Source organism: Macaca mulatta, chromosome 4 (genome assembly GCF_049350105.2).
Source record: "Macaca mulatta isolate MMU2019108-1 chromosome 4, T2T-MMU8v2.0, whole genome shotgun sequence".
Lineage (NCBI taxonomy): Eukaryota > Metazoa > Chordata > Mammalia > Primates > Cercopithecidae > Macaca > Macaca mulatta.
The window spans coordinates 74,043,615-74,059,397 of NC_133409.1; the positions used below are offsets into that span (position 1 = coordinate 74,043,615).

Below are 15,783 nucleotides of genomic sequence, written 5' to 3' on the forward strand. Positions count from 1 at the left end.
AATGCAAATTATTTTTTCCACACAGCTATAGGGTACTTGGATTTTCTGGGAAGATGGCAACCCAATAAAAAAGGGAAGCACATCCTTTGTTTTGCTCAGAACTTTGCCAAGAGTTTTGTCATTTTGGAAAATCACGTCACTGATGGTCATACCACTAAGGCATACTCTGCATTGGTCTGTGATGAAGCTTGGGACAAAGCCTGTAGAGCCAGTGGCTGACAGCTTCCTCACGGCTTCTGGAGAGGTTCTACTGCCATTTACATATGGAGTATAATTCAAACGAAGTATTCAAACACATGGTTTTTAATTATAAATTACTTTCCATGTATTTTTCTTTTTGTGTTATTTTTAGGGTAGTATATTGCTTTTGAAGAAACTATGTATGGAGGTAGATTATATTAAGAATGATTTTTATTTCAGGATAGTAAAAGTATATATTATCAAAAAGGACCCTTTGGAGATGAGAGTATTAAAAATCAGTGTACTATAATATATGCTTTGAAGCATGAAAAACATATTTTAAAAACAGTTTTCATTCTCATGCCCGATACTTCTATTTCAAATGAATCCTTAGTCTGCATATTGAAGCACGGCTTTTTCCAATGCCATGACTGCTGTCTTAGTTCATTGGCACCACTGTAAAGAATACCACACACTGGGTAATTTTGAAACAAAACACACTGGGTAATTTTGAAACAAATTTACGGACTTGCAGTCCTAGAGGCTGGGAAGTCCAGTATCAAGGTGCCACTAGGTCAAGATGGCACCTTGAACGCTGCATCCTCACATGGCTGAAGGTGGAAGAGTAAACAGCGGAAGAGAACAGAGCCACTGCTGAGAGCCCTTTTTATCATGGCATTAATATTCATGAGTCATGGGTAGAGCCCTCATGACCTCAACACCTCCCACTAAGTCTACCTCCCAACACTGCTGCATTGAGGATTAAGCTTCCAACATGTGAATTCTGGGGAACACATTCAAACCATAGCAACTACCATTATTAATTTCTAGAAAAAAAAAGTCATCTTGTACCTAAGAAGAGAAAACAAATACTCTCTTGTCACTTTGCATTTCTTGCTTTTGGCTACGGATTAATACCATGTTGAGATTTTTAATTTAATTTCTCTTTAATTGCTTTCCTGAGAACTGGGGAGGTACTCTCAGACTTTGGGGTGGAGTGGTTCTCAGATCACTTTTTCTAGGAACCAGTTGTCTGTCCTCAGGAGTCCCCATCCTGGCTGCTGGAAAGGCGGGGGAACTCTTCCCTACCTGTCCTTAAGATCAGGAGCTGCCTGGTGTCTTCAGGGTCTGCTGGTGGCCACCTGGTGGGTGTCCAGGGACTACAGAGAACTTTGTTGCCTAGTCGCTTGCTGCCTGGTTGAGTAGGGAGGAGGCTGCCGGCACGACTGGGGTTATGGGATGGCATCAGCCAGATGAACCATACGTAGCTGCCTGAGGAAAGTCAGGCTTCCTTAGGATTAAGCTGCAGGTGGGGTGCCGGCAGGGACGCCATCACGCATGCCAGGCCTTCTCCCAAGCTTCCCATTGCTGCCCGTTTCCAAAGAATTCCCCCTTGAGCCTATCACAGTGAGCACCTAGGTCTATTGGTGCTTTCTGGGCAACAGGAAAAAGAAATGGCAAAACCCACACATTTGCATATTAACTGTGCTAGGTTGGATTTGGAAATGATGTAACTGTACATTTTGAATTCAGATTATGAGCTGTGTGGGTGAGGCAACCTTAACTTCAACATTTTCTGATATTTCTGTTTTTAAGTTGGTACCCAGGATGTTCCTTGAACAAATTTTGCCCTTTCGTTGTAAAAGGATCTGGGGTTGCCAGTGACTTGGCTGACCGTGGTGCTAATGGGCCAGGTGCTGATGCACAGTTCAGGAGGAAGCTGAATGACCAGGTGTCTCAAACCTAAAGCCACAAATGTTCCCCAGTTGTCTGTAAGGAGCTATAGGCTGTGCAGAAGAGCAGGGAGGCAGACATTTTCTGTGGTAGCCTGCCTGGAGTGTCCACAGCATGGTTTTTTGTTTGTTTGTTTGTTTGTTTGCTTTGAGATGGAATCTCGCTCTGTTGCCCAGGCTGGAGTGCAGTGCTGTGATCTCGGCTCACTGCAACCTCCGCCTCCCGGGTTCACGCCATTCTCCTGCCTCAGCCTCCCGAGTAGCTGGGACTACAGGCGCCCGCCACCACGTCCGTATTTTTGTATTTTTAGTAGAGACGGGGTTTCACCATGTTAGTCAGGATGGTCTCGATCTCCTGACCTCGTGATCTACCCCCCTTAGCCTCCTGAAGTGCTGGAATTACAGGTGTGAGCCACGGCGCCCAGCCCACAGCATGTTGATTAAAGGAGAAAGATGGCTGAGTCTGGTCTCATGACTGCTCTGGTCATGGCACCTTGTACTCAGTGGATGCACAGTGTCTGGCACCCATGGGAATTAGGGGATAAGTAAATTAAATGACAGATCCAAATTGAGGGGGCCAGATTGTAACTTGGGACATTGCAGCTCTGCTGGCTCAACTGCTAAGTAGAAGCTCTTCTGCTAAGTAGAAGCTCTTGTTGGCTGTGCTAAATGTTAGATTTTTTTCAAATTGTTAGACCTCTGCCCACAACTGTTAATTTCCATGAGGAATGTGATGAGAATGACAAAAGGATGTATTAACCAGATACAAATAGATAACTCTTGACTTGAATTTATAATTTGTTTTTTTCATGATTTGCAGTCAGATTGGCCAGAGGCTTTTTCTGGAGCATGTCTGAACATCTGTACTGTACAATGCTGAGTGCAGGGCGGGCAGGAAGCAAGTGCTTATTACTCTCTGATAGGGACAAACAGCCCCTAAAACATGTTGCGCTGTATATGTCCTGATGAGGCTCTCCCAGGTGGGAAGCCAGATTTTCGCCTGGGAGGGGCAGGATATATTTACTGCCTTTAGCAGCTGGTGCTCAGGACGTGGGCAGAATATAAGGGGGCTATGTATAGGCATTTGGCACCCAGGACAGGATGCCTGTTTCAAACAGCTTTGTAAATAAGCATTCGGATTTTACCAGCCTCCACTCTTTTTAAAGCCAGTCTTCTATTCTTCCAGAATGTACTTTCATCTCATGTCTCTTCTCTAAAGAACACTAAGGGCACCCTCCCTTTATGGGGATACAGGTCCTGGTAAAATTGGAGGCTCCCAGAGCTGGGGATGGCAGCTGTGAACACTGTCCAGCTCGGATTCTCCTGTGCTCTGTCATGTCCAGGACAGTGCTGGCACATGGCTGGTGGCCGCAGGGACTCTGTGTATGCCCAGATGCATTCCACCTGGGGGAAACTTGAGCAGTAGAACACCTCTGAGATTTCCTGTCTTGGCAGATCTCAGGAACTGCCCACAGCTGCCTTCTCTTCTCAGATCCCCAGGGCCAGCCTCAGTGGGAGCTGGTGCCTTTGGGCCATCCTGTCCAAGCCTGTGCCTTAGAACCTGGTGGCACCCAAAGTTTCCTTGAAGTTAAGGGGTTCTAGGGGGCCTAAGGGAACCTCACTGATTCAAAGCTAAGCCTTTATCCTGGAGTGAGCAGGGTTCTGATGGGAAGGGTCAATATTCTCTTACCAGGTACACGTTGCCCCGTTTCTCATGCTTACCTGAAATGAGTCTCTTTCTCGCTAAGTGAATGAGTACCTCTTGGTCTCCTTTATAAGAGGCGAACAGTGGTTCGGGGAGTTTTCAGTGTTTAAGTTCCAAAATCTTGTGAAGAGTTTGACTCAGATGACTCAGGATTCACTCGGCACCCGCTTTTGACATCAGCCGTGCTATTTTCACCAGCATCCATCTGGCACCTCGGGCTCCAAAGCTCCTTATGCCTTTGCCACAGCTGAGTTCTTCATGGGACTCAAGGTCTTGTTCATCTTTGTATCCCTGGTACTTAGTACATGCCTGATGTGCAGCAGGCACTGTGAAATCCCTGTCATCCATGAATGTGCATGTGGATCGCGTGTCCTATTTCCTGTACTTGAAGTAACTCTTAGGAAATACCAGGGCTCCTTATTTACAAGGTAAAGGCAGCACTAGTGCAAATTTGATTCTGTAACCTAGGTAATGCACTTTTATGTTGTGTGGCTTCTGTGACATGACTCTTTTTTGATGGCCTTATACTTCCTTTTTACTTCTCTATAAAAAGAAAGGTACCTCTCTTGAGGGTCACCCTCTCCCGTACCCTTATGCACTGATGTTTCTATGGTTCTCTCCTCAGTCCTCTTGATGTCCTCCACTCCCTTGACTTCACTACTGTGGAGAGATAGTCTGATGACTTGCAAATCCATGTCTCCGTGAAGACCTTTCTGGGCTTTAGACTCTGGACTCCCGACCACTGAAAATCTCCCCCTGCATGGCCCGCACGTGTCTCAGACTCAGTATTGCGGAAGCTAAGCTTGTTATCCCCAGTTCTCCCCTTGTCGCGTTTCCCATCTACCCAGTTACCTAGGACGTAGAAATCAGTCTTCCTCGATGCCTCTCTTTTCTGTATCTTCTTATATCTAATAAATGACAAAGAGGGGACCTATGAAATCTACCTCCTCAAATGCTCAACCATCCCTTACTTTCTTCTGTTGCTCTCTTCTGTGATGTTCTGGTCCTTACACCTTGTACCTGTGATGTCACTATGACTTTCTTGTCCTCCATCCATCCGTCCATCGAGGACAGTCTTCCATCTCTGCCCCACTCTGTGCAGCCACACTCGGCAAGTTCCCCGATGGTGCCCGGCTCCTCCTATCATTCGTCTTTACTCAGGCCGCTTCCAGCCCTGGAATCCCCTCTCCCCGCTGCCCATCCTGCCTTGTCATCTTCAGCTTGAAAGTCAAATAGATACTCCGCCGACATAAAGCCTTTGCTCACGTGTCTGCTTTCCTCTGAAGTGTTTTAAGGGCCCAGGGAGAATTGACTTACTTCCTGAGTGTCCCCATTCAGCAGCCTGTGGACTTCCCTCATAGCATCTGTGACACTTGGTTGCACTCATCTCTCCACCCGCCCCTCCCTCACCAACTGCCTCTCCCTCACCAACTGCCTCTCCCCAGACTAGAAGCAGCCTGTGAGAGCATTTCACTCATTTTTGCATCCCCAGCTGCTCACACAGTGCCTGGAAAACAGCTGCCACTCAAGAAGTATGTGTTGAGTGCAGGAACGGAGAGATGCACTTAGGCTGGATGCAATAGGAGTAAGGGCTGCTGTTCTTTTGTGACTTACATAAATTGGTCTCACTTAAGCCAAGGTATACACATGAGAGAAAGGGGGCAGTCTTAGAAGACAGCGGTGGGTCACTTGGGGTTGAGGGTTTCATCTTACTTCCCGTGCAGTCAGCTTGTTGGTGAGGGGACTGCCTCTGTGTTGTGGCATTAGGGGACTAGGGGAGGCAGGCCCAAGTATCCTTGCTTGTCATTGCTACTCAAAATTTCCCCAGGGAGCCTCATGCCTTTTGGGTCAGCACTGCCTTCCCTGGGCTAACTTTGCAACCAACAGCAGTGAGGTATGACCGAGATTATCTGTCTGGTCCTTATCTGGATGAGATTAGGGTGTTGGAAGAGGAAACGGAAGAAAAAAATTAGAGCTGCAGAATTTTGTAGATCATTATATGTTTTCCGGAGACCTTTCCCTATCTTAGATGTGAGTGCCTGTGTAGTGGTTGGTAATATCAGCATGAACCTGCTCCTGGCATTCTTCTGTCTCAACTGTGCTAACCTCCAGGGGTTCCCCTAGCTTCTAAAGATTTTCTAGAAACCATCTTCCCTGCCCCCATCATGCTGGGCAGTTTCTTTGTTTGCAAGTCTATCCAAGCCTCTTGGGCCTAGATCAGCTCAGACTGATTTCTTGTACCTGGATGGGATCAGAAATCATCTGGTTTCACCTAGTTGAGGGGACATTCTATCAAATACAAGAATTACGATGAAAACTTGTGTTATGTTTTGATAGAGGCTGGTCTTTCTGTCTCTATTGGAGAAGAGTGCTGAGGATGGGATGTGTGCTTCCAGTTGTAGGCTGGAAAACTATGTGTTCTACTTATTTCATATTATTTATTTAAAATTTTTAATGTTTTAGTTTTTAATTTACTTAAATTTAAAATTTTTATTTTTATTATTTTTATATTTTAATTATTACCCCCTCCCCTCCCTTCCCCACCCCTTTCTTCCCCTTCCTTCCGCTCCTCTTTCCTCTTCTTTCCTTTCTTGGTAGGGTCTCATTCTGTTATCCGGACCGGAGTGCAGTGGCACGATTACTGCTCACTGCAGCCTTGAACTCCTGGGCTCAAGCAATCCTCCTTCCTCAGCCCTCCAAGTAACTGGGATTATAGCTGCATACCACTGTGCCTGATTTTTTCTTTTTTTAATTTCTTGTAAAGACAAGGTCTCACTATGTTGCCCAGGTTGGTCTCGAACTCCTGGTCTTAAGTGATTCTCCCGCCTTGGCCTCCCACAGGGCTGAGATTGCAGGCATGAGCCACCACACCTGGCCCATATTATTTCTTAGCCTTTACTCTGGAAGTTAATAAGGGTTTACTGATCTTCTTGGACCTTTAAGTTAGGATGCAATTGTGGTTGATGCCAGCCAAAGAAACATGCTTGTAAATGAGCAAGTTGTAGATTGTAATAAGTATAATATTCCATCATTGGTTTCCAAGATTCCCTGGTAATTTTGCCTTCCCTTAGCCAAAAATAGGGAAATACCAACAAAATTGTTGCTGTTTGATTGTAGGTCCAAATAAATTACTCAAGACCAGAGCTTAGGGAAGTATAGTTTATACAACAATGAGAAGAGTGACAGGGCATTTAAGTCATTATTTTGATTGGTCTCTTTTGACCAAAGCAGGCAGATGTTGCCTTTTCAATTAGCAAGAGCCTAGATCTGTTTCAGAAGACCATCTGTTTGCATAATTGTAACCTCAGTGTTATTCAGGACTGCTCTGTACTGCCTCCTAGGTTGTTTTCTCCTTTCCTTTCTCCATCTGAGCCTTTCAACCAGGCGTTATTATTCTCTGCAAATGACCAAACTCATGTACGTTTTTGTCATTTTTCATGCAGATTTCAGCAACGTCCCTGATATCACAACAGGTCTGAAAAGGAGTCAGACAGATGGCACTCTGGATCAGGTTTCCCACAGGGAGAAAATGGAGCAGACATTCAGGGTAAGATACTGGCCTAAATCGCAAACCACGAACCTGGCAGGCTCTTACCCAAGGTGGGGAAAGGAGATGGAGTTACCTATCTCTAGGTCCAGCAGTTCAACATATATATATATATATATATATATATTTTAAGGATACAGCTTCCTTATGTATGTATTTTTTTTGAAGTGAAGTACTAATCGGAACCATTTACTTTAGCCAGAACTCCTCCATGACTTCTGGTATGCCATCAAAGAGCAGTGTACACTCTGCTGTTCATATATAGTGCTGGCTTTGCTTAGTGATTTTGACAAGGAAAACCTTGTCAAAAGGTGTTAATTAGTATTCTGTTTCTTTCTTATATTTTTTTTTTTTTTGGCTGAAGATAAATTATTTTTGGAATGTTGTCATTTTGTGTGATAAAACATATATAACATAAAATATTCCTTTTTTACTATTTTCAAGTGTATGCTTCTTTGGCATTAAGTATATTCACACTGGTTTGCAAGGGGTACAGAAACTCTGTACCCCTTAAACAATAACTCTCTATTTCCTCCGCTTTTAACTCCCCCGTAACTTCTATTCTACTTTCTGTCTTATTTGCCAATTTCTAGGTACCTCATATACATTTCTAGGTGCCAGTTTCTAGGCACAATATTTGTCGTTTTGTTTCTGGCTTATTTCACTTAACGTATGTCTTCTGGGTTAATCCAGGTTGTAGCATGTGTCAGGCTTTCATTCTTTTTTACAGCCGAATAATATTCCATTATACGGATACACCACATTTTGTTTATTCATTCATCTGTTAATAGACACTTGGATTATTGCTGCTATTGTGGGTGATGCTGGAGTGAATGTTGGTGTAAGAGTTATCTGCATGAATGCTTGTTTTCAGGCCAAGGAGTGGAATTGCCAGGTCATGTGGTAATTCTCTGTTTAGGTTTTTGAGGAACAGCCCATGGTCTCCCACAATGCTGCACTATTTGACATTCCCAGCAGTAATGTAGGAGGCTTCTACTTTATCCACATCCTTGGCAGCATTTGTTACATTCCATTCCTTTCCTGCATTTTTAACTGTTCATTAGCTGCTACCCTTTCAGAAATGGTCTGATTGACATAATCTGTGCTAATAACCAGTCCAGTTTTTAATTGATTTTGAAATTATACATCTTCTGTATTGTATTTGTCTTAAATACAAAATAAGAATGGAAGAAATAGAAGCAATGATAGACATTTAAATGAAAGTTATAAAGTGGAACAATGCCTCAGTTGGATTTAGACTAACACTATCACAAGATTCTTGGGGTATCACTTTACCAGCCGGAAACCTCTGTGGCCAAGGGTGCCTTTGCCCAACTTTTTCTTGGGCCCACTAGGTCTACTCGACCTGGCAGATTGTGCTCGACTTACACTACTGGCCTGCATCCCGTGCCTGCCAAGAGTGAGCAGAGTAGTGAGGGGTATGTCAGTGAGTGCAGTGGTGAGGGGTGTGTCAGTGAGCATGTGTGGGGTCTGGCCACCATGCACAGGCAGGGAAGCTGGCTGTGGTGGGGCAGGCAGCAGCTCCAGGCTCTAGCACGGGCGCTGGTTCCCTGTGAAGCTATGGCTGGATCACACATACTACAAGCAGCTTCCATGGCCTGCACCAGTACCTGGAAGCTTGGAGATGCCAGGAACCGCTGAACCCCAAAGAGGGTGGCATAGCCCTAGTTCTGGGAACTCCTGGGTCTGGGCTCCCTGAAGGGCTGCAGCTCTTCTCTCCTCCTCTCCTCTCTCCTTGTCACCTGTAATGTGGCGAGCAAGGGGCGTGTTTTGGTCCTGTTTGTGTTGTAGCTCTTTCAGCCCTGCCATTAGGGAGGTCCTGAATTCTTGTCCCATGACCAGGAAGAATGAGGTATGCAGACAAGGGGAGGGTGAGCAAGGTGAAGAGGAGCTTTACTGAGCTATAGAACAGCTCAGAGGAAACCCACAGTGGGTAACTTCTCTCTGCAGGCTGGTCATCCCATAGAGTGTTCACCTCTCAGCAGAGAGCAGACCCTGGAGTGGGTAGCTCTGCTCCACAGCTGGTAGTACTGATGTCTGCTTAGCTTTAAGCAGAGAGGAGACCCTGGAGTAGCTCCTTGCCTCAGCTGGTTGTCTCATTGTCTCTTTGAGTCTGGCTGAGTCCAGGGTTTTTATGTGCTTCGGAGGGGAGGAAGTGTGTACTGATTGGTCCATGGTGGCTTTGGGCAGGCCCAGAAAAAGCTCCATAAGTTCCCACTCTGGTCTGTGGGACTGGCAGCTTGGCCCCCAGACTTTAGGCCTTCCCCAGCTTAAAGGTGGGGCTTTTCTGGGGACCCACCCCTTTCTACCCAGGAGCCTGTCTGTGTCCTGCCGCTGTTCATGGTGCCCAGGCTGTTTGTGCCAAAGGTGCCTGCAGGCCAGGGCCAAGCTGCCCTCAGTCCCCTCCTTGGCCTGCTTCCCATGCCCATTGGTGCCCAAAGTACAGCAGGGGGCTGGCATGTCAGCGCTGCCCTGAGCGTGTCCACACCTGGCTGAGTTGCAATAGTGCCTGGACTCAGACCCAAATTTGCTCTAAGACCAGAGTGGGCACCAGGACTAGGGAGAAGCCAGGCAGTGGGAGCAGGCTACTTTCGAGCCTGTGGCAGCAGGGGGTCCTTCCCAGGCCCCTGAGAATGCAGAGATGCCTGGGTCCACAGTTGCGGCTAGGCGGCTGCAGCAGTGCTTGGGAGGGTGGGGCTCCTTCCTGCTCCTGGCCCCCAAGAGCACAGGGATGTCTGGGTCCAGAGCCACAGCTGGGCAGCTGCAGCTGTGTCTGAGGAGCACGAGGCTCCCGCCCTGCCACTTCAGAATTGGGCAGGGCTTCCACATTCCCAGCTCCTGCTGGCTCCTTGGAACGCACAACCCTGGCCGTGCCTCCCCCACTGCGGCCGGTGTCATGGCAGTGATTGCTCTAGATGGGCCACCGCTGACATCAAGACCACCAGGAGCCAGGTGCATGGCACACCCATGGGAGGAGCCATGTGGCATACCTTTTGGAGGTTGGTGACATCCTCTGTGTGTGAGGGGACCAGGTTAGAGACTGCCAGCTTCAGAATGGATACTTCTGGTTCTGAAGTTGCTGGTTTGATGAAGCAGCTATGTACTCTCAGCCTCCCCTCTCTTCTCCCTTTCCCGTCCTCACTCCTTGCACTCTTCTGCCGTTTTCCATGCACCTTCTTCCAAATTTCTCCTCCTTCTCCTCCTCATTCCTCATGCAAAGCAAATGCTCAGCTGCCTTCGCTGGCCTGGTTATGTCCCAGGATGCAAGTTATTTTATGAAACTGAAATTCATCAGCATTTTTAGTCCTACTACTCTGTTCTATCTCTAGTGGGTTATTTAATTTTGGGAACCCAATATCATGTCTAATATCCATTAGCTTTTTAATGAAGCAGTGGATCCTAGAGCATCAAATAGATGTGTTTTGATGGCTTTGTCTTAAATTATTTTAAATCTTATTTTAATAATAAAATAGATATGGGGTCCTACTATGTTGCTGAGGCTGGTCTCAAACTCGTAGGCTTTAGAGATCCTCCCGCCTCGGCCTCCTGAAGTACTGGGATTACAGGTGTGAGTCACTGTGCCTGGCCTGACTTAAAATTTTTTGGAAAATTAAATCCTCCTGAAACACTGATGGAGCATGGCCATGTATTTAAAAGTTAAGTGTGCCTTTCCGGGCATTGGCACAGGATGGTAGCTTGAGGGGAATCTCAACACCATGAGGGATAATGACTTCTCCTTTCTTATGATCTGCTTGAGTTACACATCAGAACTCTTAAGAAGGAAATTGAATTTTTTCCCAAAGTTTATCTTAAGATTCAGCAAAATAGATATGCAAAAAGTTCGCATGTTAAGGCCATTGCCAACTCTGTTATTTAACAGTGCCTGTAGTAACTAAGCAAAACGTTTACAAAGTGAACATTGGAGCACCAGAAATTTAGAAGAGGAGAGAAAGCTGCAATCAGGTTGAAATTGGGGCCATCTGAGCTTCAATTTTCATTGTTAAAAGTGGAGAAAAGAGAAAGCAAATAACATTAAAGAACACAGAAGAAAAAAAATTATTGAAAGAATATGAGCATGTTAAGCATTTGCTGTAAAATTCCTCTCAAATCTAACATAGTTATCACCTTACCTTTTTTAAGATTTCCATGTATGATGATGGATTTCAGTACATTTTTAAAAATCTTCGGTAAATACCTAGCAGTTACTCAGTTTCCCTGTTCTTTGTTTCTTGGGAAAGAAGAATTAGTGGCCACCAAAAATAAAAACTGTGGTGGACATTAGTGAGAAGAAAAAGAAAATTTCAAATTTAAGAATTACATTTTTTTCTGTTCTGTTTTTTTTTTTTTAAACATTTTAATTTTTTTTTTGAAACATCATGTTATATCTAAAGCAATCCTCTTCTGGATTTTTTTGTTGTTGTTTTAAATTTTATTATTTTTCGAGACAAAGTCTCACTCTGTTGTCCAGCCTGGAGTGCAATGGCGTGATCTTGACTCACTGCCACTTTGACCTCCTAGGCTTAAGTAATCTTCCCACCTCAGCCTCCTAAGTAGCTGGGACCACAGGTGCCTGCCACCATGCCCGGATAATTTTGTTTATTGTTTTTAGAGACTAGGTATCACTGTGTTGCCCAGTCTGGTCTCAAACTCCTAGGCTCGAGCAATCCTCCTGCCTCAGCCTCCCGATATGCTGGGATTACAGGTGTGAGTCACCGTGCCCAGCCCTCTTCTATTTTTGAAGTGGTAATGTGGGAGGTGTCTGGTGAATGCCCAGTGTGTGCTGGGAGTGGATTTTTCGGGATCCCCCTGCCCCGTGCCGTGTCCTCAGAAGGTGGTCTCTCCTCAGGGTGAAGACCTGCCTCTGGTTTCTGGGCTTCCTGCCCTGGCCCAACTGGTCTTCTCAGGGGTCATTAACTTCTTTTCAGATTAGACCCTGGTTGAACCTGGGCTGTTGGGGATATTTTACTAACAACTATTCTAGACGTTAGAATAAAGAATAATTTCCCTTGAAAATCAAATGAAGCCTGGTTTGATGAAGCACAGCTGTACCCAGGGCTTTTGTCAGCCCCGCAATTTCTGCAAATGGTTCCTAATTGATTGCCTTCTTCTCTGTAAGGGTGCCTATTACTGTCATAGCTCTTTGTGTGACCCTGTCAGCCTCTCCTGTAGGGGGGATTTTTTTCCCCCAGTATTGTTAGCAATTAGCATGTGCTATTGTAATAGTTTGGAGTTTGAAAGGAATATACAATGTCCCTTTGGGTGAGGAGGTTGAAAGAGTTTTCGGTTTGTTCTGAACTTGAGGTGTGTTAAGCAGTCCCCACAGACATGCTGCCTGCACTTCACCTGCTGAGCTGGCTCTGAGGCTCAGGAGACGTGGCCCTCTGTGGTCCCGTCGTCTCCACGTCCGTGGTAACCCGGTGCCTTTCTAGAGCAGGCTCCCGGCATGGGTGGAAACAGAGCAGGGGGCCAGCTTCCCCCAATCACCGGTGCTGCTGTGGAGGACAAGCTTGGTGGCGCTAGGACGTCCTTGTGAATGTGACTTGGAAGAGCAGTTTGGGATTTTTTTCATTGCCTGGGGATGAGAGGGAGAGACGACGCGTGTCTTACACATCTCCCAACAGCCGACTTCGATGTGATCCGTTCTCCCAGAGGGAGCAGGTTTCTTTGAACTTTTCCTTTTTATATACAGCGTGTAAGTAAACAAGGGCTTTGATTTTCACGGGTAAAGATTTTGATCCAAATGTAGGCATGCTTGCACGGTTTCCTTTCCTTGATTGAAAGTTGATTTTGCTCTAAAAATGTCTAAAGACTGATATGCAGATGAGAAGAGATGCCCTTCTCCCCAGAAGGGATTCTGACAGCGATCTTTACGTGCTTTTTACAGCTAAGGATAAGAGAACTTCTTTTGGATACCCGTTCTGTGGCGCTGTCACTGTTCCTTTCTCATTCCAAAATCTTTAACTTCATCTCCGAAATAGTTCTATCTTTTTGAAATATAAAGATATCAGAAAGGCCTAGGGAAATATTTACTCTGCAAAATATGCTTGAAAAGAGAGGAAGGAATAATTTGAATATAGCAATTAATTGTATGCTTGTAAAATTTCCTTGGAGTATAGCACATATTAATACTTACACTGGGTTTAAGGCTGTAAAAGAAAATTCACACACAGGAAACCCGTTTTCTACAAGGTAAGCAGAGTTTTTAATTTAGTTATTCCTGATGAAATAATTTTTGGGCTTTGTGGAAGAATTTTATGTAATCACCTAGTGTAGCTTTGGCAGGGATTATTTTTGCCATTTGTAGGCGTTGTGTTGATAGAACAGAGAGCATTGAGAATCTGGAGATACACAGCGTGACAACTGTGTGTTGTGCTCTTTGCAATTTGATCATATTTAAGATATAATTGATATATTTTGTCCTGTTTATTTTTTCTAGGCAGAAAAAAAAAGAACGTCCACTAGTGGCTATGGTTTTTAGTGTACAGCGTGAACACAACTTGCATTTCATATTTAATTTCTGCTCACCCACTTAGCTTAACCTTTTGAGTTTTTTTTTTTTTTTTTTTCACATGAATTGCTTTTAAGAGCTTGCCTATCTAAGAAGCTGAGGGAAAAGCAAAAATTATTGGACCACATGATTTGCTTTCCAGCATTCTTGGAGTATTCGTCTTCCTTTGGTGTATACTTGCCTGCATTATTGCAAGATCTTTTTGGTTGTGTTTTTGTTAGGCAGTCAAGCTAAAAGATAACTTATTTATTTATAAACCGTAGTCTTTCTCCATGGTGGCTATTCAATAGATGAATAGAATCAAGATCCTTTTCTTAAAACCAAACATGACTGTTTCTAAATGCAAGTTATGTGACTAAATTCCTATTTTAGTGCACAGAGAGATGGCATCCTCAAGGCAAACGCTTTGTCCCTGAAAAATGGTTTGGGGCGTGGCACCCTCCAGCAGGGAGACAATAATCTGTCACAAAGACCTAATTCCAGGTAGTGCTTTCTCGGAGGCAGTGGTATGTTGGAAAGAACTCAACCTGATGCTTGGAAACCTGAATTTGTATTCCCATCCACCAGGCTTTATCATTATGGGACCTGGGGCAAGTTACCCAACCTTTCTAAGCCTGTGTATCGTCCTCTATAAATAAACATACCACCACCACCAACCCGGTGCTGTCAAAGGGATCACGTGAGATTATGTCCAACTGGGAGCAGCAGAAGCAGGGGAGAGAGGATTAGGCTGTAAGCTGCGCCTTCCTGGTGCATCTCCCATGTATACGTGTGTGTGAAGCTTTTCTCTGCTGCTCACCTAATGGCTTCTTGATCTGAGATTTGATGGCAGGTAGGAAACTGTGAACAAATATATGAGCACCTCAATAAAATGTTGTTGAAAGTAAGACATGTGCGTGCCTTGACCCTCTTAGCTGCCCACCCGTGTTCTTGACCATCTTAGCTGCCCACCCATGTTCTTGACCATCTTAGCTGCCCACCCATGTTCTTGACCATCTTAGCTGCCCACCCATATTCTTGACCATCTCAGCTGCCCACCCCGTGTTCTTGAAGTTAGTGTCAGTGGTCAGCTGCTCCCGAACCGTCCCATGAGATGAAAACGAACTAGAAACCAAAAGCTGTAAGAATTGGGTCCTCTTCGTTGTCTGTGTGGAGACAAAGTCTGGCTCACCGTGTAGCCGCTGTTTTTAATGTATGTGTTATCAATGGATGAGCTTTTCCAAAGGGTTGCTTCAAGTGACCAAATACAATTAGTGTATGTTAGATCTGCCTTTCTCTTTAGCGGGAGTGGACTGTGAACACCGAGATCCTTAGTGAAGCCTGAGAGGCTCTGCCAGCCGAGGAGGGCCTGCAGACTTTGCCCCTCCTGGAAGAGAGGCGGCAGGGACATGGATCGCCCGGGGTCAGAGTTGGGCAGTGTGGCGCCAGCCCGTATGCCTTATCCTGCCTCTCTAATGCCACGCTTCCTTGGCAGAGACTTGGAGGAAAGTTTGTGGACTTGTTTGAAATGACTGTGCTTAGTTTTTGTTGGAGTCTAAAAGGCCATTTGGCCTCTTTGTAGTTAGTTGGATTTTTTTTTTTTTTTAAATTTCCTATTTTCCATGCTCCAGAGTATTTGTGCCCCGCTCTTCTTGGTCTATCCTTGGCCATTAGGGTGGATGTGTCAGGCAGATGCCAACCCCTTGCTGGGTGTGGCGGGAAGAGGGTGGCTATAGAAGACTTTACTGTGGCATAGGGCACACAGAGGCCTGTCCTTTTCTTTGCCAGGGATAACTTACACGCTCTGTTCAACAGGGTTGGCGATGTCACTTACGTGTCAACAGGAAAAACAGGAAAAAAAAAGTGAGTGGTATTGAGAATCCAAAAGACAGCATTCCAAGCTAGTGGCTGCCTGGAAGGCCATTCGGCCATGGAGAGCTTGTCCTGTAGAGAGGGACGAACAACAGAGCGTGGCAGGAAGGCAGCGGAAGAAACTTGCTGGTGACCTTTCTCGCCATTTCTTGCAACTGGCCCTTCCCGTCAGCTGGGCTGATTCCTCCTGCCAAGTGGGTCCTTGGACAGAGGCAAACTAGAAAGTGGGCACTGGGGC

General features: G+C 45.4%; 1 protein-coding gene across 5 annotated transcripts in view; it reads left to right on the top strand.

Moving 5' to 3' along the window:
- The window catches only part of TIAM2 (TIAM Rac1 associated GEF 2), a 272,790-nt gene that overhangs the window by 217,784 nt on the left and 39,223 nt on the right, over positions 1-15,783 (top strand). For 4 of the 5 annotated variants that reach the window (XM_015137091.3, XM_077999579.1, XM_077999578.1 and 1 more), the window contains one exon: positions 7,062-7,165. In XM_015137091.3, the coding sequence (XP_014992577.3) occupies positions 7,062-7,165 (104 nt within the window). Of the gene's footprint in view, positions 1-7,061; positions 7,166-12,753; positions 12,879-15,783 lie in introns of those variants that run through there. The other variant, XM_015137094.3, reaches the window with a different exon arrangement.